This window comes from Phytophthora cinnamomi, assembly GCF_018691715.1.
Source record: "Phytophthora cinnamomi strain GKB4 chromosome Unknown Contig0, whole genome shotgun sequence".
Taxonomy (NCBI): domain Eukaryota; phylum Oomycota; class Peronosporomycetes; order Peronosporales; family Peronosporaceae; genus Phytophthora; species Phytophthora cinnamomi.
The window spans coordinates 383,473-405,176 of record NW_027150933.1 but is presented as its reverse complement, the minus strand read 5'-3'; the positions used below and the strand labels follow the sequence as shown (position 1 = coordinate 405,176).

Here is a 21,704-nt window from a genome sequence, read left to right as displayed (position 1 = left end):
CGTGACAGATGCCTCCAACGCTGCACCCTTGGCTGCAAACGATACGACGGGGTCAAACCAAAGCTCCGAGATTAAACCGACACCACCTGCAGCAGATCCGTCGACGATATCAAAAATTGCGGTCAACGGCGTATCCAAGGTCGAGTCAGAAGCGGAACAACCTCCAGCACCTGGCACCACGCCTTCGCCTCGAACCCGATCGCCCAGGACGAAAGACACGTCGCTCGTTACGCCTGCAATAAAGGCTCAGTTCGACGAGGCAATGCGCCTGGTGCGGCCGTATGACTCGTACGCTTTGAGTAAATTAGAAACTGCGCACGACATGCTCGTGCATCGAAGCGGCCCGGGCGTGGCTGTACTGCGCATGCTGACGCACGAGTACACGCGCTTCGTGTATATCAAGCACACCCGCGCCGTGGAGAAGGCACGCAACGAGAAGCGCAAGCGCGCCGAGCACGAGGCGCAGGAGCACCGCGAGAAGGAGCGCAAGCGCATGAACCTCGAGGCGGAGCGGGCGCTCAAGAAGCAAATGCTGGCGATGCGCAACAAGCAGCGGCAGCACCTCAAGGCCACGTCGTCCAAATAACCCGGTCAATGAAAGCAACACACTCTGGAACAGCTCTGATTGATAGAGAGAGGAGAGAGGCCAAGTACGCCGAATAGACTTGTAGGAGTGCAACCAGACCTGCGCTGTGCTGTAGCCATCTAGCCATCTACGCTCGCTTCAGTCGTCCTCGAACTCGCTGTCCGAGTCGGAGGCGTCTCCGTCCGTGATGTCCATGCCCTGCGCGACCTCCTTCTTGATGACGGCGCTGACCTCGAAGCAGCCCTCGCACACGCCCTGGACGGCGCTCTTGGCGTGCGTGTAGGCCATCTTGAAGCCCGGGTGCGAGTTCTGCGGGATCCACGTGACGAAGAAGAGCTTGCTGGACTTGCGGCCGTCGGGAGTCAGGAACTCGTGGTCGTACACGGCGTAGCGGCAGTCCGAGTCGGGCAGCGCGGCGCTGAAGTCCGCGAACGAGGCCGAGGGCGGCGCCGTGGCGTCCACCACCACCTTGTCGGCCTCGATGCGGAACAGAACGTAGCGGTACTTGCGCCGCATCTTGAGCTGCTTGAACTCGGCCACCACGGCGTCCGTGGGCGCGATGGCGTTGGCCGGCACGTCGTCCTGGTGGCGGATGTACTGGGCCACGCCCGCCGTCTTCATGTGGGGCTCCGCCATCCTTGCGCTGCTGCTAGGAGATGATGACGCCGGTCACGATTCTCTTGTCGCTTGAAGGGGAGGAAGCGATATCTGATCCGCTGACGCAGATACGCTTCGCGTCACCAACCGCCACGTCGCGCCACCGACAGGCTAGCGCCTCCATCTTCGATCTTGCACCGGTTCTTCAACCGGTACCTTGCAGTTGGGTTCGCTTGCCTATCTCGCGCTTTTGAGTTGTCATCGGCCTAATAAATACATGTACCAGCAGAACTCTCTCCAGCTGCTGCATGCAGCTCGCTCTGCTCGCCTCCTGCTGCTCATGGGCGTATTAGAGCCGCCATCTGGGCATCCGACGCCGAGGGCTGCGCATCCAGAGATGGCTTCATTTTGAGCCAATAAAGTCCTCGCGACTCAAAATTTAAGCGCGCTTGGACCTCCAAGCGCGCTTAAATCGTATATGTGTGGCTGCTCTAACCGGTGGCCGCGGATAATTGGCCAGCGTCGCACTCCGTTTTGGATCCCCAGTTAAGTTTTCCCCTTCCCAAGGTACGAGTGCTCTCCAGCTACAGATAGATCCTGGTGGTGCGGGCGCAGCACAGCGCACAGCACTGCAACGGCACCGGCAACGACAGCGCCTGCTCTGTCCCCACCACCTCTCTCTCTCTCTCTCTCTCTCTCTCTGCCCTTGGGTGAATCAGGTCAGCTAATGTCATGTGAACGTTGCAGGTTTCTTTCCCCACCACTTCACTTGTCTACAATGGCTGACGAGGAGCACGACTTCGAGTTCCACTCGACTGACGCCGGTGCCTCGGAGACCTACCCGTCTGAGGCTGGCCAGATCCGCAAGGGCGGCTTCATCATGATCAAGGGCCACCCGTGCAAGGTGGTGAGCGTGTCGACCTCCAAGACCGGCAAGCACGGCCACGCCAAGTGCAACTTCACGGCCCTGGACATCTTCACCAACAAGAAGTACGAGGACATTGTGCCCTCCACGCACACCACGTCGGTGCCCTTCGTGTCGCGCGCCGAGTACACGCTGCTCGACATCACGGACGACGACTTCTGCTCGCTCATGGACGACGCCGGCGAGACCCGCGAGGACATCAAGCTGCCCACCTTCCCGGAGACGTTCGCCGACGAGATCCGCGCCGAATTCGACGACGGCAAGCAGCTGGTGCTGACCGTGCTCAAGGCCTGCGGCACTGAGCAGATCATCGCCAAGAAGGAGGACCTGGGCGCCTAAGTGTAGCAAAACCTCAGGTTCGCCCCGTTTCTATGGCTCCAGCCTTGAGTTAAGGCGGTGCAGCCGGGCGGGGGAAGACGCCTTGGAGCCTCGCAGTCTTCAGCATCGAGTCGCGTGTGCCTATTTTCTATATTTTTGAGGAAAGAGGACGCCACTAGAGATGCTACTGCGTCTTGCACTGGCGTCCCGTTTGGGAAGAAGCTGCTGGATGCAGGCGAGGTGCTAAAGTAGTTGAATATCTCTCTTTTTTTCTTGGTTCTCCTGGCGTTAGTTTTGCGTCAATGTTTAGGAGCGTTTGAAGCCAAGTGACGAGGTTTCGTTGGTCGGGGAGGGACTTGAGAACGGACCGCGGGATGCGCGTTAATCGTAAGGACTCCAAGCACCCGCCGAAAGTAGCCATGTGACGTCAATGCAGACGACGATCGAGTACAGGTCACACGGATTCTATGAAGTCTATAGCTCTATAGTGCGCAACTTGCTTGTTCTTGTTGCGCTTTTGAGACAGATGAGGCTAACAGTGCAACGAGGACGAGCGAGACAGCAAGATGCGCCACCTCGTACAGCATCTGTAAGCAACACGGACAAGTCAGAGGCCATTCGCGAAATGTAGCCACATAGCTGCACCACTGTACCTTGGGGGCGAAAACACTCCAGATGAACAAGTGAAAGCGCATTAAGTACACCACAACGCTGCGCAGGCAGCAATATAAACAGCAAACAAAAGTCGAGGTGAGTCTCTCACGTAAATAACCCCCCAGCAAAATACTCACGTGTAGACGGCGAAGCGAATAGTCTGATACGTGAAGATCGTTAGGCATGCAATCTCCGCCGTATTTGTTGTTCTGCCTCGTGTCGATTTTTTGACGGGTGTTGTGGGCTCTAACCACTGGAAAAGATTCACAAAACACACGAGTGGGCCGGCAAAAACACTGACAAACGTCAATGCGCCGACGAGACCTTGCGAATACGCCGACAAACCATGGTAGGATTGGCTGATGTCGATCGTGGTCACCAAGTGCGAGTTGCCCAGCGCGAAAAACGCTGCTTGCGATAGCCAAAGTGCTATCCCTGACACAACGACCCCGCTTTGTCGTAGTTCTGCAGCCTGCTCGCATCCTAGTAGCTTCGTGACTGATTCCATTTGTAGACAGAGAAGGCTGAGCGTGGGAAAATTGGTCGCGCGCTGAAGCAATCCAACCAGCAGCCAAATGACCATTTCCACCAGTGATAAGCGAAGAGTTCGCCCAGCCAATGCTGTTAACAGCGTGAGGAGAACAACACTCGCATACACCACACGCGCACTAGCATCACCATCTAGCGTTATCCACCCTGCCAAAGCGTGCGACTCGTCTCCTTCAACAGTGGTCTGGTCTGAAAGCTCCTTGACTCGGAGGCTTGCCATCATACCCACAACAAATAGGAATCCGCTGCAAACGCCAATAAAGTTGTCACTAGCTCGCCCTCCCGCCGAGCTCTTACGGCTTGCTGTATAGCTTTCCGTAACACAACCGCACAAATTATGACTACACACGTACTCAATGGTAGAACATTTGTAGGAAGCACGGCGGCAGTCGATAAAATTGACACCGAGTCGTCTGTAGCGAATTCGTTTCCAGGCAAGCTAGTGTCGACGTGAAGTCCATTTAGCCGCCAGAAATTGATAACCTGGTTGCGTGCGCGCAGCATTCGTGTGATCACCAGTAAAATTGGTACCCACACGAGCCCATCATTTGAGCAGGACACTCTCTTCGACGACTTTCGCCTCCGCAGCAAGACGATTCCGACTGCAACAAGCAAAGAAGTCGCCATAAAGAAGGCAGTTGCGTGCTCATTTTCGATTGACGAACTTGAAGATAAGCTGGCAATCTGCAGAACACTGCCCACACCCAGTACAGTAACGAGGTGGCTTCTCCTCCGGACGCCCCCAGCTTTCGTCTCCGCTTTGACTACAGTAATAAGCATCGCCAGCGTGATAACGCCCCCGAGGAAGAGAAATACGAGGCCTGAAAAGATCGCAGTCGAATTATACTCGGATCCATCGCTCTGTGCGACTTGTGCTTGCAGCGTCTCGCAGGCTTGAAGTACCGCAGCAGCAGTCTGCTTGTCCACTGAGATTGTATCTTCACCTCCTTGCAGAATTTTGGATACCTTGCGCAGCGGCTTTTCATAATGCTTGTCGAAGCTTTTTAGCGTCGAGGCATGGAATTTGATCTTAGCCAACGCATATAACTGTTGGAAGTTTCGATACAATGCACGCAGGTAATATGATTGTGAGTGAAGAGCGAAGCCAGACGAAGCACGGACAACATCATCGAGAAGCAAACCACTGCTATACAACGGAATGGGTAACCCGAAAAGTGAAGAAATCGTCGGCACCAAATCCACCTGGCTGCGTTTCTGTTTGTAAGAAATGTCCTCAGTAGAACGCATGGGCTTGCCATCACCACGCATAAACATCAGCAGCGCGGAAGACTCCTCCAACGTCGCACCGCCGTGGTTGCCCACTTCCGACATTCCATGGTCACTGCACAGCAAGATCAGTGACGGCCGCGCCGATGTGTCTTTCTCCATTCTTCGTGCGTCTTGTTCACCCACTGAATCCACCACCAACTGCACTACGCCATCCATCTCCTGCAATTTGCCCCGCATTAGGGGCGACCGCGGTCCACGCAGGTGGCCAACATGGTCCAACCCCAGATAATGTAGCACCAAGGCGTCCCAATCCCCACTCTTCTCGTTCTGCATGGTCGGGTCCAGCTCCTCCTTCAAGTGCCTGGTCACGTTGTTATCCACCTCCACGGTGTCTCTCGTAAAGAATCCGGACGTGCCGTCCGAGCGCTTGAACGTCTCCGGGAACAGCTTGAGCCACGTGTCGTCGCCGTAAAACACAATGCGCTTCCCACTGGCCGCCAATAACGACACAAGGTTGGCATCCTCATCTAAAGCTGCCGAGTTAAAGTTCTTCAAAATGTCAATAAACGCCGGCGCCTTGCCGGTCACGAGCGCCTTGAGGCGAGGCATGGTGACGGTCGGGACGCTGGCGTGTGCGACGTATCCGAGTGCCCGGCCGGACGCCACCAGGCCGCTGGTGAACGGCATGAAGGCGTTCAGCTCCCCCTTCGTCTGCTGCCTGTCGTTCTCTGCACTGCCGTGCATTGCGGCGCTGCCCAGCACCATGTCGGCTCGCAGCGCGTCGATCAGCACGACGACGAGGCGGTCGTAGGCGGCGTCGGACTCCTGCAGGCTGTCGCGCTGCGGGTACTGGCCATTCCAGTCCGAGGCTGAGGGCGCTGACGGTTGGAAGAAGACCTCGTTGAGGCGAAGCAAGCCGCTCGAGCACAGATACGCCCCAGGCCTGCGCACAAGCACAGCAGCCGCAGCACCAGCGTCGGCGTCATGTTGCGATGCAAAGGTGGACTTCTGGATACACAACTTTTACACAATTATTGGAGGATACTTTTTGTATGGGGTTTTGCATAGACTGCTTCAATTTGGACCACTTCACGTGCTTGTGCCAATGCTCAATTCGATTCGCATTGTAGACTAGACTATCGATCGCCGATACCAAAGCTGCTACGCCGGGGATTTACACAATAACTGACGCTTACGAGAAGTTGCCGTTGGCGACGCGCTGGTTCTTGGCGGTGGGGTCGTCGGCGCCGAAGCGCGTGCGCAGCACGTTGTAGCGGCAGAGCGCGTCATCGATGTTGATGTAGGTGCCCTGGAGGTGGCGCACGCCGTCCGAGCACGGCGTAAACTGTTTCCTGCCGTGCAGGACGCGACGCTGGTTGAAGATCACGGTGTCGCCCTGCTTCAGCCTGAACTCGTAGCGGTGCTTGCCGCCTTCGACGAGCTCGTGGAAGACACGGTAGGAGTTGTAATACGACATGACGTCGTCGAACGGAACTCGCAACGGACCCTCGAACGGAGGACTCCAGTGCACTGCGACCACCTCGTCGCGGTGGTTGAGCTGGATGTGCGGGCGCTGGTACTCCATGATCGTTGCCTTCTCGCGGGTCAGATGGTGCTTCTTGAACGTAGCGGGAACGCGGCAGAACGTAGCAAAGTGTTCCGGGTGGAGACGACGGAACTCCTCTGCAACGGCGAAGACGTCCACGAACGTCGACTCACCGCCTTTCACAGACTCGTCGAAGCGGAGTGCGTGCAAGAACTGGAATCCTGGAGGAGACTCGTAGTACGCCAGGTCCACGTGGCTTTTCAAGTAAACCGTGGTATACGCGATATTCACCTAGTTTTACATGACAATTACAATCTCAGTTATTACGCATGAACTCGATAATTTATGTGTCGAGCAATACGTACGGGCTTGGGCTCCGCAACAACGTCGAAGACATCACCGTACTGGAACCTGCAGAAGCAAACAGCACAGCCAATATAAGTTAGCTTGGAACTTCGCGAGCCGAAAGATCGACAGCCAACATACGAGTGCGAAATGGGAGCGATACGTTCCGCTAGCGTCTTCACTGCACCAGGCACCGAAGGTGTGTTGCGGATAACGGTGAACCCATTATCAATAACCTGGCGAAGCGCCTCGTATAGACCCTCGTCGTTGCTGGTGTCCATCATACGAGCATATTCGGTCGAAGGGACCGGAGCATCCAGCGCTATAGGGGTTGGGACCATTTCGTGAGCATGCTGGTCCAGCGCCCAGTCCGAGTAGCTGTTTTCAAGCAGCCACTTGCACGAGAAGCTCGACTCGTGACGGTCGTTCCACACGATATTCAGCGTATCGCCCTTCACTACACATCAGCACACAAATATCAATCAGCATCGCAATGCCGCAAACCCGTCAATCGCTCGACACTGGAATCCACGTACCAAACACTTTCTCAATGTCCAGTTCATCTTGGTCAATCTCAGCACAGTTCACAACGCGCTGCCCCGTCGGGTGGCCACATTCCGGACACGGACACCACGTGCGCAGATGAAGCAGGTGGAACTTGCTGCGTTTGCCGTCCTGCCAACGCAGCGTGATGAACTCGCGGTGCTGCACGTCGACACCGAGAAGCTGCACACGGTCAACACCAACGTCAGGCCCCCAGTCTTCAAATCGTTGATACACACTCTTCAACCGACCTCCTGCGCAATGGACGCATGCTCGTCGTGGTCGTGGGAGTCCGTCACGCTCGAGAATTGGCGCCACTGCATGGGCTTGGCATTGCGCGTTGCTGCAACGTAGAGATTACCATCACACTATGCGTCAACAACCGTCGGAGCTCAGGATCGCAGCCGAGTTGAAAGCGCACCTTGCTGCACCCAGCGACGCTGCAGGATTGGCGCCACAGCGCGAGGCTGCGAGGCAATAGACGCCGAGACGGCGCGAGGAAGGACACGGGAGAACCGGCGCATGGTGAGCCTTATTGAGCTGCAGGAGAGTCGACACTTGCTCGCTCCACCGCAGAAACTGAAGTGCGAGGGAAATGCCGACGAAACGGCCGAAGTTCAAAGTCCAGCCAGGCGTGGTTCGGGTGTAGTGATATCGTGTCTATACGAAACACACAAATGCTGGTCTTCCCGCACTGCTCGTCAAGTGTGTTGAAACGCAATGGTAAAAGTGATGTTGAAGATATGCTACGCTAGACGTTCATCACACTACGACGCCGGACATCGCATCAACGTAAAGAAGATGATTGGGCACAGATCGCCGGGACAAAACATTAACCCATCATTCACCGGGCACATGTGAGAAAAGGATAAAGCTGCAATCATGTCGGAGGCTCCGTCAAGTATATACTAGTGATTTGTATTGATTCTTCTAAGTACGAGGTTATTGCAATGTTTTTGCGTACTTTGTCTCACAACATCTCCGACATTTCTCCGACGTAAACCTAATATTCCCTAAAAGGCGACTGGTACATGTCAGAGGAGCTGACAACGACTAATTTACATCCGGTGCATAGTGGACAAAGTCGTTACTGGCAGCGTACACATAAACGCAGTCGCACCTTAGGTGTACCTTGCGACTGCCTATGACACAGCCAGCGGCACGTGGGGCACTCGTGGTGGCGGCGCAGGGCTCCGCTGCTAAGACGGTCACACGTGAACATGCTGTGCTTGGACACGACCGGCACGCTCACCAGCACACAATGGGGTTGCTGGATGACCTTCCCATCTTCCACCTGAATGCTGTCCGCGAGGAGCTGCTGGTCACCGCTGCGTTTGCTGCCAAATGGAAGGATCCGCCTAAGGACACTCTGGACGCGGAGCAGCGTGACAAGAACACCAAGGCCTTCAACTGCGTGCAACGCGGCTACCAGATCATCAAAACATCCCGCTCTTCCTGGCTCTGTTGTCAACCTCATCGTACGTTATTATTGCACTTGGAGTTGAAATGAGGATCGATAAAAGGGTTACATTGTTGTACTTCTGTTGCCCTGCAGAGCCTACCGTCCCCGATTGCCGCGACCGCCAGAATGGTGCGCGTTCTCAGGTTTATCGTCTACGTGCGCGGTTACTCGTCGGGCGACCCGAAGAAGCGAATGCAGGACAGCTTTGGTGAGTGCTGCGTATTTCGTCTGGTGGTAATAGCGTCTAACCTTGATGCTTTGGCGATGAAGGCTACCGCGGGCTGCTTGTGAGCGTTGGCCTGAGGTTCGAGACGAACACTGGGGCTTTTGCAATTGAACGCACGCTGTTGCGTAAAAAGAAAAGGGTGGTACGGGCCAGCCTGAGCTCAAAGAGTAATATGCAGCACAGACCCTCAGTAAGTTCGGTTAGCCATTCCAACCCCTATAGTACAACAAAAATACGAGAAGGTAAAGTGATCACCAAAGTAAAAGCTTCACTTGCAAGTTTTGGACAAGCAAAAACCTTGCTATTAAAAATATGGCGAGCTGCCCCCACTCCACACAGCACCATACTGACCATTCGTGTCACACAGCAACACGCACCCGGAGCAGTGCAGCAGTGCAGCACTACCAGGGCGAAGTTGAAGTGAACTTAGCCGGTAATATCAGCGCGCTCATTCGCCGAAAAGCGCCCGTCTCCTCCAGCCAATGGCGTCCGCCCGCGCCTTTAGCGCCAGACCGCCGCAACTCTCGCTCCGCTTCCTCCTCCTTACCCACCATGGGCGAAGTGACCACTACGCCGCTGGTCACAGCGCTCTCGGCCGCTGCCTTCATCGTGCAGCACCAGCACAAGAAGAGCAAGAAGGATCGAAGCCCAGTAAGCCGCTGCCCTTCCTCATGACGTGCACGCCGCTTGAGCGCGTGCCGCTGGGCCAGCTGCCCAAGCTCAAGAAGACCGGCTGCTGTGTGGCGACCGAACTGAGTGCGTATCCGTGTGGTGCATGCGTCAGACCGGAAGGTGAGCAGATCCGCTTCCCTTTGAGCTGCCTGTGGCCCAACGGATCGTAAACCTTACCGCTATGCTCTCTTTGTATGCACAGCCACCTACCAGAGTTCTGCGAGAGGCTGCGTCATGATTACGACCTGTGCTGCGTGCCAAAGCTGGCGGTGGAAGTGAGGCTGCAGCTGCTGCACCACTACCGCATGGACGCCGTGAGCATCGTCTCGAACATTTTGGTGATCCCGCAGGCCATGGCATGGGAGTCGCCATAGTGCCCAAGGTGGGCCCCGTGCTGCAGCAACCCCCCCCCCCCCTGCACGTCCATGGACATCGCCAAGCTCGACACGACATCGAGGACTAGCTGGACTACATGCTGGACTACATACTGGACTACATGCTGGACAAGCTCAATCTGGCGCGCCAGAAGATCAGCAGCGAGGTGCTGCTCGTCGGGTTCGTGGGCGCCCCGCTCACGCTCATATGCTACCTGATCGAGGGCAGCTACAGCAACACCAAGGCGCTGCTCAAGACCTTCCTGTACCAGCAGCCCAAGGCGACTCACAAGTTGCTGCAGGGCATCACCAACGCGTGCGTCATGTTCCTACTCGCGCAGCAGCATGCCGGTGCTCAAGCGCTGCAAGTCTTTGAGAGCGTGGGCGCGGCGACAAGGTTTCAACGGAGCAACGACACAGGGCGGCCACCTGCTACCATACCGCAGCAAGCGGTGATGGTCAGCAGGTGGCTGTGGCAGGGATGCACTTAGCTGTAGTAAGTAGGTAGATCTATACAAACTAGAGCACAACATTAGCAAGTTCATTATTCAATTCATCATCATCATCATCAACAACAATGCTTGCACTACTGCCTCAACTCCTGCTCGCTCCTCGAAGCCCGCCCACGCCTCTGCCTCACGCATCGACAACCCAGAAGACCTCCACCCCGTCAGCCAACAACACCAGCGCCACCGAGGTCTCAAGCTGCAGCGCAATGAGCCCGCGGCCGCCCCAATGTTCTCATATCGGGCAGGCTGGGGCCCAAGCGCAGCAGTAGGGAGACCTCGGTGGCTGCTGCCACCACACCAGTAGTGGTGTGTGCTCGGCGGTCGGAGTGCCTCCGCGCCAGCATGAGACCCCTGATCCCCGTCGTGTGCCTCACACTATGTGGTTTGTCGTACCTATGTAGTGTATGGGTACACAAAGTACAGCGCCGTACCCGGTTGTGTTCCCATTCGACAAGAAGCGTCAGATGACCAAGGCCATGTCGAACAAGGTGTACATGTACGACTTCATGGATTTGATGAGTACAGCCTGCTGCGCCAGCGGCGCCAGTACGTGCACCAGCACACGCGCCGTGGCAGTGTGAAGATCACTATCCCGAAGCTGCTGATGAAGACGCGCGATTCGACCCTGGATGCGATGGGCAAGTCTGACGAAGGCGACGCGCCCACACAGCCAGAACGACATCGGCGTGGTGGCGTGGTTGTTGACACTGTACACGCCGGAGTGTGATATCATCATCATCGCAAACGACAGCACGTTTAAGGTCGGTTCCTTCGGTATCCGCGAGGACACGCTGTTCGACTGGCTTGTTCTGTTCGGCTAGTGCTGGTGCCCGTATTGGCATGGCCGAGTCCATGAACCTGTACGAGGTGTGGCTGGAAGGGCGAGACTAACCCGGACAAGAGATCCGAATGCGGGTACCTATCACCCGAGGACTACAAGCATGCCTCGGCCGAGGGTTCTGTGAACAGCTAGATGTTGCTCACCAGCACGGGCGAGGAGCGCTACGTGCTGAACTACATCGTGGGCAGCGACATCGATCTTGGTGTGGAGTGCCTGCGCGGAAGTGGATTCATCACCAGTGGGGCATTGCGCGCCTACCAGCACGTGTTAACGCTGACGTACGCCTGCGTCCGCAGTGTCGGTATCAGTGCCTACCCAGATGCGTCTGGGCCAGCGTACGGTGCGCAACACCACATTTTGCTGCTGTTGGTGGCTATGGCGTCCGGGAGATTCCTGTTCAAGGTCGTGGTGGACCAGATGGAGTCGTACAGGTATGCAGACTTCAAGTTTGCTCGTTGGATACGGAGTTGGAGTGGTGGAGATAAACGCAATAGATCTACTAACGTCAGACTATGGTATGACTAGATACTTTTTTGTGCTAGCTCATGACGTTCCTGTACATCTCTCCGATGTTTTTGCATCGTCAGCTACCAGGTGACGCATGATGTACGTTTTTAGTGAAGCTTAATGTGAGGTGAAAGCAGGAGGATCCTGAAGTGTGACCGTGCTGTCAAGATCTTGTGGAACACGACAGCACGGAGTTCCTCATGTTCCACTTTTTTCATGGAAATGCTGGACCTCCTTCACGTGGGCTTTCGAGGCCTGGTGGCACTCGATTGGCCGGTATGAAGGTGGGCAAGGCTCACAAGCTCTACGACATCGCAAATCCGCAGGTGAGACGCACTGTGATACTGTACTAATGTGAGAACGACGCAACATTGTATGTACTAAGCCGATTCGATATTGTGCTACACATGTACGCGGAGCAGCGTGACAAGAACGCCAAGGCCTTCAACTGCGTGCAACGCGGCTACCAGATCATCAAAACATCCCGCTCTTCCTGGCTCTGTTGTCAACCTCATCGTACGTTATTATTGCACTTGGAGTTGAAATGAGGATCGATAAAAGGGTTACATTGTTGTACTTCTGTTGCCCTGCAGAGCCTACCGTCCCCGATTGCCGCGACCGCCAGAATGGTGCGCGTTCTCAGGTTTATCGTCTACGTGCGCGGCTACTCGTCGGGCGACCCGAAGAAGCGAATGCAGGACAGCTTTGGTGAGTGCTGCGTATTTCGTCTGGTGGTAATAGCCTCTAACCTTTGATGCTTTGGCGATGAAGGCTACCGCGGGCTGCTTGTGAGCGTTGGCCTGAGGTTCGAGACGAACCCTGGGGCTTTTGAAATCGAACGCACGCTGTTGCGTAAAAAAGACAGGGGGGCACTAGTGTTGCCTTCGATATGGCTAACGGTGGCGGTGGAATCAGGGTTGTTAGTACGATATAAACTGGGCATGTAAGACGCTAGAGCAACGTACAGGTACTCCATTTTGGTAAGCGATGTTGATGTCCACGATGGAAACACTTCTACACTGATGTGAATGAGCACTCTGTAGTAAACACACCATATTAATCCTGCCACAACCATGAAAAACAAGTAAACTGGAAAACTTACAAGGTTCGAAGTCCTTGACACGTTAGATGTGAGCGCGAAAACCATAAGCCGCAATCGTTATTCTATAACGTCCTTGGGCATACTTACCCACACTTTGCGATAACGGAAAGAAGAAGTGGATGCCTGGTGACGTCTCTGAACTGCGGAATTAGTTTGCGGTACTGTACTAATCGTAAGCACTTCATAACGCTACTTTGTTGATATTGTTATTTGTGTCGAGGTCGCTGAAAGGAACCTTCCTGGTACATTTGATTTTGCATTTGTGCTAGCTGATTCTCCAAAGCCTTGATCTGGTTTCGACTCTTTTCGAGTTGTCCTAGCTGGTGCTGTAGTGTTTTGATCCTGCTTCTACTGTCTTCGCCATCTTTGATCAGCGTCGTCACCGCAAGGCGAACTTGGTGGCTATCCAGACCTTGTAAATAGACATCAGACTCGATGTCGCGGATCCGCTGCTTCGTTTTACCCGGTTCCACTTGCGCGAGGGAAATTCCGTCCATCACATCCTCTTGGGCGGCGCGCTCTCGTTCGCGATCTTCACCCCGGCGGATAGCATGACGTGCCCAACGCTTGTCGAGCTGCTTGACGAACCGGGCGAGGCGCTCGGAGATTGCCCCTACCGCACCCTTCCGGATAGAATCTGCCGCCTTGATCGAGTCGGTGTAGCACATAGGACACTCTTGCTCCCTAAGGACGCAACACGGGACACCTTCGCCAACGGACTGTAGATGGACGCGGACCTTCTCACCTTCTATATTGTAGGTCATGAACGTTTTCTTCAACGCCATGAATGTCTGCATCCAATTGGCTTCGTCGTTGATCAAACTCTGCACATATGTGTCCCATGCTTCCGAGAGCGCGTCGGGGCTCGAGCGGGATAGAGGATCGTACCTCATGCCCTTGGACTTGGCGTAGAAACGTTTCTGGAAGAACAGGTCAATCAAATAAACACGCGAATCCCAGCCATCAGGAATGATGACGTGGGACAACTCCTTGCAGTCGAACAATGCCCTACCGCGACCGTTCTTCCGATGCCCACCCATCAACGGCATGAAGTCGTCCAGCCAGGGATAGTGAGTGTTTGTCAAACGGAGACCAAGTGGTTCGGCTCCACCAGTGATCACACTAGCAGATCCAACGCCACTCTCACCGTGACTTGAATTACCGCCGGTGATAACACCAGCAGTATTCAACGCGTCACCATCCCCGATCTCGTCAACTTCGTCCGAGGTGACGACTGAGGCGTGCGGGCTTACACCGCCGACGTAGAAGGCGGGTTCTTTCTGGCGAACGGGGTCGATCGGTTGGGTCGAAAGCGGGATCTCCGGATCGGACCTCGGGGTGTAGGCGTCGTCGTCGCTTTCCGTCTTTCTTTCGTTGCTCGATCCATGCTTGGGGTCCATTGCGAGTTCCCAAATGAGGACTGTCGTGGTGGTTGGAATTGTACAGCTGAGGGAGGAAAGAGATGACATAATTTGCGCTTTTGATCACTGTATGAAACGAGGAAGGGCGACATTGCCGAGGTTGACGTGCCTGTCGCGATACAATAACTTCATAAAATCAGGGTGGGCGACGTAGTCCCAACGATATGGCGCAAACAATTATTACGAATTGGGTACGAGGACCTATTTAGTAATTACGTCCACACCTTACCCATTTGCTTGTAAAAACCCTGTGTGACGTCATGCGATGATGTCATGCAGGCAGCAGCAGCAACGCACAAACGGCCAACACGAACGTGTCCCCGTCAAACCCACCCAGCTCGATAGCCATCGGAGACGCCATGCCGGCTCTGGGAGCGGGCGGTGCGCCGGCCACGGAGCCACCAAAACGGACTTCCAGACGACGTGTAGCCACGCTCAGCGGTGGGGCAACACAGCGACGATAGCCGACGCGCCCAGCTCGATAGCCATCGGAGACGCCATGCCGGCTCTGAGAGCGGGCGGTGCGCCGGCCACGGAGCCACCAAAACGGACTTCCAGACGACGTGTAGCCACGCTCAGCGGTGGGGGCAACACAGCGACGATAGCCGACGCGCCCAGCTCGATAGCCATCGGAGACGCCATGCCGGCTCTGAGAGCGGGCGGTGCGCCGGCCACGGAGCCACCAAAACGGACTTCCAGACGACGTGTAGCCACGCTCAGCGGTGGGGGCAACACAGCGACGATAGCCGACGCGCCCAGCTCGATAGCCATCGGAGACGCCATGTCGGCTCTGGGAGCGGGCGGTGCGCCGGCCACGGAGCCACCAAAACGGACTTCCAGACGACGTGTAGCCACGCTCAGCGGTGGGGGCAACACAGCGACGATAGCCGACCCGCCCAGCTCGATAGCCATCGGAGACGCCATGCCGGCTCTGGGAGCGGGCGGTGCGCCGGCCACGGAGCCACCAAAACGGACTTCCAGACGACGTGTAGCCACGCTCAGCGGTGGGGGCAACACAGCGACGATAGCCGACGCGCCCAGCTCGATAGCCATCGGAGACGCCATGCCGGCTCTGAGAGCGGGCGGTGCGCCGGCCACGGAGCCACCAAAACGGACTTCCAGACGACGTGTAGCCACGCTCAGCGGTGGGGGCAACACAGCGACGATAGCCGACGCGCCCAGCTCGATAGCCATCGGAGACGCCATGCCAGCTCTGGGAGCGGGCGGTGCGCCGGCCACGGAGCCACCAAAACGGACTTCCAGACGACGTGTAGCCACGCTCAGCGGTGGGGGCAACACAGCGACGATAGCCGACGCGCCCAGCTCGATAGCCATCGGAGACGCCATGCCGGCTCTGGGAGCGGGCGGTGCGCCGGCCACGGAGCCACCAAAACGGACTTCCAGACGACGTGTAGCCACGCTCAGCGGTGGGGGCAACACAGCGACGATAGCCGACCCGCCCAGCTCGATAGCCATCGGAGACGCCATGCCGGCTCTGGGAGCGGGCGGTGCGCCGGCCACGGAGCCACCAAAACGGACTTCCAGACGACGTGTAGCCACGCTCAGCGGTGGGGGCAACACAGCGACGATAGTCGACGCGCCCAGCTCGATAGCCATCGGAGACGCCATGCCGGCTCTGGGAGCGGGCGGTGCGCCGGCCACGGAGCCACCAAAACGGACTTCCAGACGACGTGTAGCCACGCTCAGCGGTGGGGGCAACACAGCGACGATAGCCGACGCGCCCAGCTCTTGCGACAAGGAAAGCGCGATGGAGGCGATAGAAGCGTGCGATATTCCCGCAACAGAACTTGGGAGGTCCCCATCGCTACCCAGACGAAAACGACGACTGACCACCAACGCTGCCAAAACCATTAGATCAGACCCGCGAAAGAAGACGTGTGTAACAAGTAAAGTATCGCGAGAATTGATGGAAGGGGATACGACTGACCAGCGTGGAGTAACGCTGCAAGCCTTGCTGGATTGTTTAAGCGGGGACGTTCCAGTGGGTACGGGGGCGACGAATCAGCAATTGTTGGAGGCGATATCCGCGCTACTGTCCTCTCCGGATGACGGCAGTGCTTCCGAAGAAGCTGATTTGGTGGTGGGTGAGTATAATGAAGAGCAAAGGGAAAGAGAGGAGGAGGTACAAGCCCATGAAGAAAACGGGGTGCGCCATCGGGAAGCCGATTTAGCTACTCACAGGGATGTGAATGTCAGCCTAGAAGATGAACTGGGTGATTATGAAGAGCTGACATCGGACTGTTCGTCAGAGTTTGACGAAGGATCGGGATCTGAAGATGGGGATCTATTGCATGTGAACTACAACGCAGAATGGAGTGATGAAGCTGTTGCTGCGTACATGGAAACGTTAGGTGACGATATCAATGACGACGATACACTCTTAAAACTGGCCAAAAACAGGAACGAGATAAAGGCTTGGGAGGAAGCAGGATGGGAAGAAGGTAATGCATTCATTGCGTGAAGATCGATTTTTAACAGAAAAAATTACTTACCATCTTCTGTTGTTGCGTAGTATCTGGCAGCGTTGAACCTCAATCAGAGTATCGTGGGATCTACACAGGCGAATGGGGGCCGACCCCGGATGTGCTACGCCATGCAGAATCCCCAATCGATATTTTTTGGTTTTTCTTCCCAAAACGTTTGCTCCGACAAATTGCTGACGAAAGCAATCGCTATGCAGCCCAAACTGTGGTAACCCGCGCTCGTAGAATCAGAGACCGGCAAATTTCCAGCCAACGCCGCGGGTCCAGGACAAAGGAGGTAGAATCATTGGCGCAGATACGACAGCGACTTCGGCAGATGAGGATGTTTCAACCGCACGAGTATGCGGTAACCTTTGGGTTGTTGATTGCGCGCATGTTGTGTCCACAAAAGCGGCGTCTATCTACGCATTGGAGCACATCGAGTGTTGGAGCTCTGCCAATCGGGACATTCGGAGCGTGGATGCCCCGTAATCGGTACGTAGCATTTGAATCGTTATACAACTAGATTCCTCCCGCTGATGCGTATTTGGAAATGCATATAGGTTTGACGAAGTTATGCAACACCTCCATTTCTCGGATAATCAGAGCGAGATGGCAAAATATGATCGAGCATGGAAAATCAGGCCAATTGTCGACACGTTACAGTCAACATTTTTGAGTGGGTACAAGCCAGGGGTTTCCTTTCGTTTGACGAAGGTATGATTCCTTCTCATTCAAAATACAATGGCACGCGGATGTATATGCGCGATAAGCCACATAAATGGGGAACGAAGCTGTTCCTCACGTGTTGTCCAAAAACATCGTACTGTCTCAGGTACGCTGGCTCAGTATAAATATGGTAGGTCTAGTATTAACCAGATTCGCATGTACTACTACCAGGCTGGAAGTCTACTGCGGGAAGAAGGCGCATCTTGGTGGCCCACAAACGATTGATGACAAGTCGGGCCCAGCAGCCGTACTCCGCAACTTGGATATGGTGCTACCTAAAGATCGCCAATCGTACCACGTTGTCGTCGTTGACAGGTTTTATACATCGGTTGCGTTAGCTCTTGAGCTATTAGCTAACAAGATATATATTGTTGGAACGATTCAACAACGGCGAATCGGGTTTCCCTCGGCGTTGAAAGAGAAACGAAAGAAGCGACCAACCGAAATTTCACGGGGATCGTATAAAGTGGCGCGGTCGAAAGCAGTGCCAGAGATGTCAGCTTGCTGCTGGTGGGACTCAAACCAGTGCATTTGCTTGCAACTGGCGCAAGTCTACAAGAACTGACTGTTGGTATGAAAAATGTAGCACTAGTGTATGGTGGTGGTGTACTGAAAGATTGTCTACGTGATATAGGGCGCAATACCTGGGCGGAAGGAGAACCATCCGAGATTCCATGCCCTAAACTAGTCAAGGATTATCATCACAACATGGGGGGTGTGGATGTTCATGACCAGCTTAGGCTACAACGCTTCTCAGTACAAAATGCGTTTCGGTTTAAGAAGTACTACAAGGCGTACGTGATGCAGCTTTTCAGGATCTGACATACCGAAACTAACTAAATGTTGTGTTTTTGTGTGCAGACTATTCCTAGGTCTTTTGGACCTTGCTCTAGTGAACGCATATCTTGTACACCGGACGCATTATTCCCGAATGGGGAAAATGGGAATGTCTCACTCAGGTTTTCTAGCCATGCTTCACGCGCAACTTCTCGCAGTGAAACCGACCGATATGGAGGTAATTTCTACAATTTTGGCAAGCAAACATATTTCCTGCTCCTTCTAATCAGAAATATTTCTTTAGGAGCAAGACGATCCCACACCATTTCAGCAGCCACTAGCACGACGCTACATCAATAGGTCGGATCATGTACCTTCGGAAACGCAAGATTTTCATGGCGAAGTCGGTGATCCAGATAGAAAACGTATGCATAGGGCATGCAAAGTCTGCAGTATACTCGCTGCTCCTGGAAAGCGGGGCAAGAACACGAAATGGCTCTGCGAGGCATGTTCTGAAGGTCGGACTGGGGAGTAAGTGCCCGTGGAATTGATGCGAATTCGGTTTTAGAATGATAACCTAACTGTTTGGCTTGTTGCAGCGTTTATTTGTGTCAGCTCATCCGTCACGAGTCCTTTGGTATCAAGAAATCATGTTTTTCAATATGGCATGAGGACTGGGACTCTGGAAAACGCCTCCCGGTTCATGTCGACAAACGGATTCAATATCGAAGGCCAACCGGGAAAAGCGCCGACACCAGACGGAACAAACGATTTCCCAGACAATAATGAATTCAGCTAGACCCAACGTGATCGAAAACAACGGGTTCGCAAACTAACTAACGTTGTGCTCGGGTAGGTGCAACTTCCTCGGAATAAGCAATGAATCATAAAACCGATTCGACCGAACGTACATCGGACTAAGGAGTTCCAATAGCAAAGTTAGGTCAGCCAACGACTTTTCTCTCAGTAGCTCCATATGTATATGTAATTTTGTCCGTAAGTTTCACTCTCCTATCGCCTCCAGCGATCACTAGATGTGGTAGCAGTGGTTCAGCGTGTCATGGTCAACTCCCTTTGCTCACAAGCGAGGATTGATACGTGGTCATGATGTTAGTATGGGTGTGTATACATCTGAGTTGGTGCTACGAGATCGTGCGGCGGAGACGCTGGCGTCGGTGCAGCTGGTGGTGACCTGCAAGGCCGTGGTCGAGGCCCCGCCCAAGCGCAAGGTGGGGGTCATTTGCTTGACGCAAGTGAGTCCAAGTCCAACTCACGCATTAGCATTGCGTCCTCCTCCTCGAATGCCTTATAAGCAGCAAGCACGATTTCGCCCATGGCAGCAATCAGCTCCTGCATCGTCAGCAAAACTACCTCATATCCTTGAAACAGCGTTTTCCGTAGTGGATTCGGCAGGTGGTTGGACTCCACCGATTGAATCGATTGGTTTTGATGGTAGGATCTTCACAGCATGACAACGACTCCGACAGACTCGTGCGGTTCAAAATGACGTAGATCCACGGCGTGCACACCACGGGCTGGATGTTCACGACCGCCCAAACCACCTCCACTGAGGCCACAATGTATCCGGGGTCCATGATAAAATGCGTTGCGTAGTTGCTCTCAAGTGCATGCTGACGCGTTGACACGCGTCGTTCGCTTGCGCTCGGCTGACCTTTGGGTGCGCGAGGATGCGATACAAATGCTTGGTAGCGCACACACAGCACTGTCATTCTCACCACGAAGGAGATCTGGTCGCCGTGTCCCGAAGCATTGTTCCGGCTTCACGAAGGAACCGAAGCGTGACTCCATGTCCACAAGCTCCAGCTTCCGTGGCGTTGACAGTTCTTCCAGCTGCTAGAGCGTGAGGGACCCCACGTGGATCAGCGCGTGCGCTCGCGAGATGGGGCGTCCACTTTGAAGTTGAATTGGCAGCGCTTGCGCTCGACACTCCACTTGGTTGTTATCAGGTAGAACGTCGTGCCGCCGTAGCCACCTTCGTCCACTACCACGTGCCGACACATGCTCGACGATACAGTAATAAAACATGGCGCGAAATATATCAACCAAATGATCTATCCTATGTTGAAAACCTTATACAAACAACACTGGCAAATGGTGGTTTCCTCTCACAGCTATGGTGCTGCCGAGAGCACGAACAGACCCCGAGTGACAGATCCGCCACGGTACCGCACGCCACACTACATCAGGCAGCAACCAAACCAGCGACCAAGGCCGCTGCAAAAGAAGACTACGCGCCTATTACACGTTGAACACCAGATGCCCGTCGTGTAGTTGCGCAATTAGTAAAGCCGAAACAGCAGAAATGAACAATACAGGCGTCTTAGAGTCTGCCATGGAGGAGAAACATGGTTGAGATGGCGACCGCGGAGGAGGAGGGCACCCGAGGGAGAAATAGATTCCTAGTGCAATCGAAGCAACTACCGGAAAGCTTCGAACAAAGCACACATATGCGGACACTGTGTGACGACCTCAACAGCACGATCCAGCAGGAACACCTCAATGATGGCGGTATATACTTTGCGTTGTCAGTCTCCTCCCAAGACATCGGGCACCTTCAAGGCAGCCATCGCCACGACGACTCAATCGTCAACCGCAAGAACTATCTGGTGTGGTGTGGCACGCAGTACCATAGCTATGGCATATATTTGCTGGAGTTCCCGATTCTGTCATTTGACGCACAATTTGAAAAAAATATTACGAAATAGTTCCCGAATCTGTTATTTCCCCACACACGCACCTGGTATTTTTGTTCTACATCGTCTAACTGCAGTATATGATGTATGATGTTTTGCAATGCGTTTGTCGCTTTCACCTAGTGTTTTGCCCGAGTTATAATTTCTGGCGACCGAAATAAAAACAGATGGCCACTAACTTGACCAAGTTATTTTACCAGCCTCGATATCGATCTCGATTTACGCTATCTGTGGTCGAATTGCCGATCCAAAAACGCAATTCGGGCCGATTTATTTAAATCGCGATGACTGTGTACGGATTATAATGCTTCGCTTTAAATATATATATAATATGCAATTGGACACTTACATCTGGACACTTTACGAGTGGTCGGCAGATCGCGCTGCCGATCTGTCGAAGCACCGCAGTTTCCGAAAATCTTCATCGTGCACAAGTGCAGTATGCACTCTCTCGACTACCGTTGTCGAGCAGTTTTTCTTATGCATGTGTATGGAATCTGTATGCAGTATGTTAGTGATATATTTTGACCCAATGTGCGAACACTGCAACGTTGGTACAAGTTGTTTTTGACCGATGGTCTGGAGATCGAACTA

General features: G+C 54.4%; 4 protein-coding genes across 4 annotated transcripts; 2 read left to right on the top strand and 2 right to left on the bottom strand.

Moving 5' to 3' along the window:
• Window positions 1-322: 322 nt before the first annotated feature.
• Window positions 323-586, top strand: IUM83_01768 (Zinc finger, RING/FYVE/PHD-type; the record flags this gene model as incomplete). The annotated part of the gene is made up of 1 exon (XM_067925645.1): window positions 323-586. The coding sequence occupies one exon, from the start codon at window positions 323-325 to the stop codon at window positions 584-586; it is 264 nt and encodes an 87-aa protein (XP_067800636.1).
• Window positions 587-705: 119 nt separating this feature from the next.
• Window positions 706-1,222, bottom strand: IUM83_01767 (actin depolymerizing factor; the record flags this gene model as incomplete). Its single annotated transcript, XM_067925644.1, has 2 exons — window positions 706-718; window positions 837-1,222. The coding sequence occupies 2 exons, from the start codon at window positions 1,220-1,222 to the stop codon at window positions 706-708; spliced, it is 399 nt and encodes a 132-aa protein (XP_067800812.1).
• A 410-nt stretch (window positions 1,223-1,632) lies between these two features.
• IUM83_01766 (translation elongation factor IF5A) lies at window positions 1,633-2,447 on the top strand (the record flags this gene model as incomplete). Its single annotated transcript, XM_067925643.1, has 3 exons — window positions 1,633-1,663; window positions 1,735-1,750; window positions 1,931-2,447. The coding sequence occupies 3 exons, from the start codon at window positions 1,633-1,635 to the stop codon at window positions 2,445-2,447; spliced, it is 564 nt and encodes a 187-aa protein (XP_067800640.1).
• A 461-nt stretch (window positions 2,448-2,908) lies between these two features.
• Window positions 2,909-7,817, bottom strand: IUM83_01765 (Gamma-butyrobetaine dioxygenase; the record flags this gene model as incomplete). Its single annotated transcript, XM_067925642.1, has 10 exons — window positions 2,909-3,013; window positions 3,080-3,137; window positions 3,218-3,240; window positions 4,833-5,802; window positions 6,056-6,696; window positions 6,771-6,816; window positions 6,892-7,207; window positions 7,287-7,476; window positions 7,545-7,636; window positions 7,715-7,817. 10 exons carry the CDS (start codon window positions 7,815-7,817, stop codon window positions 2,909-2,911), a joined length of 2,544 nt encoding a protein of 847 aa, XP_067800639.1.
• Between the last annotated feature and the right edge of the window lie 13,887 nt (window positions 7,818-21,704).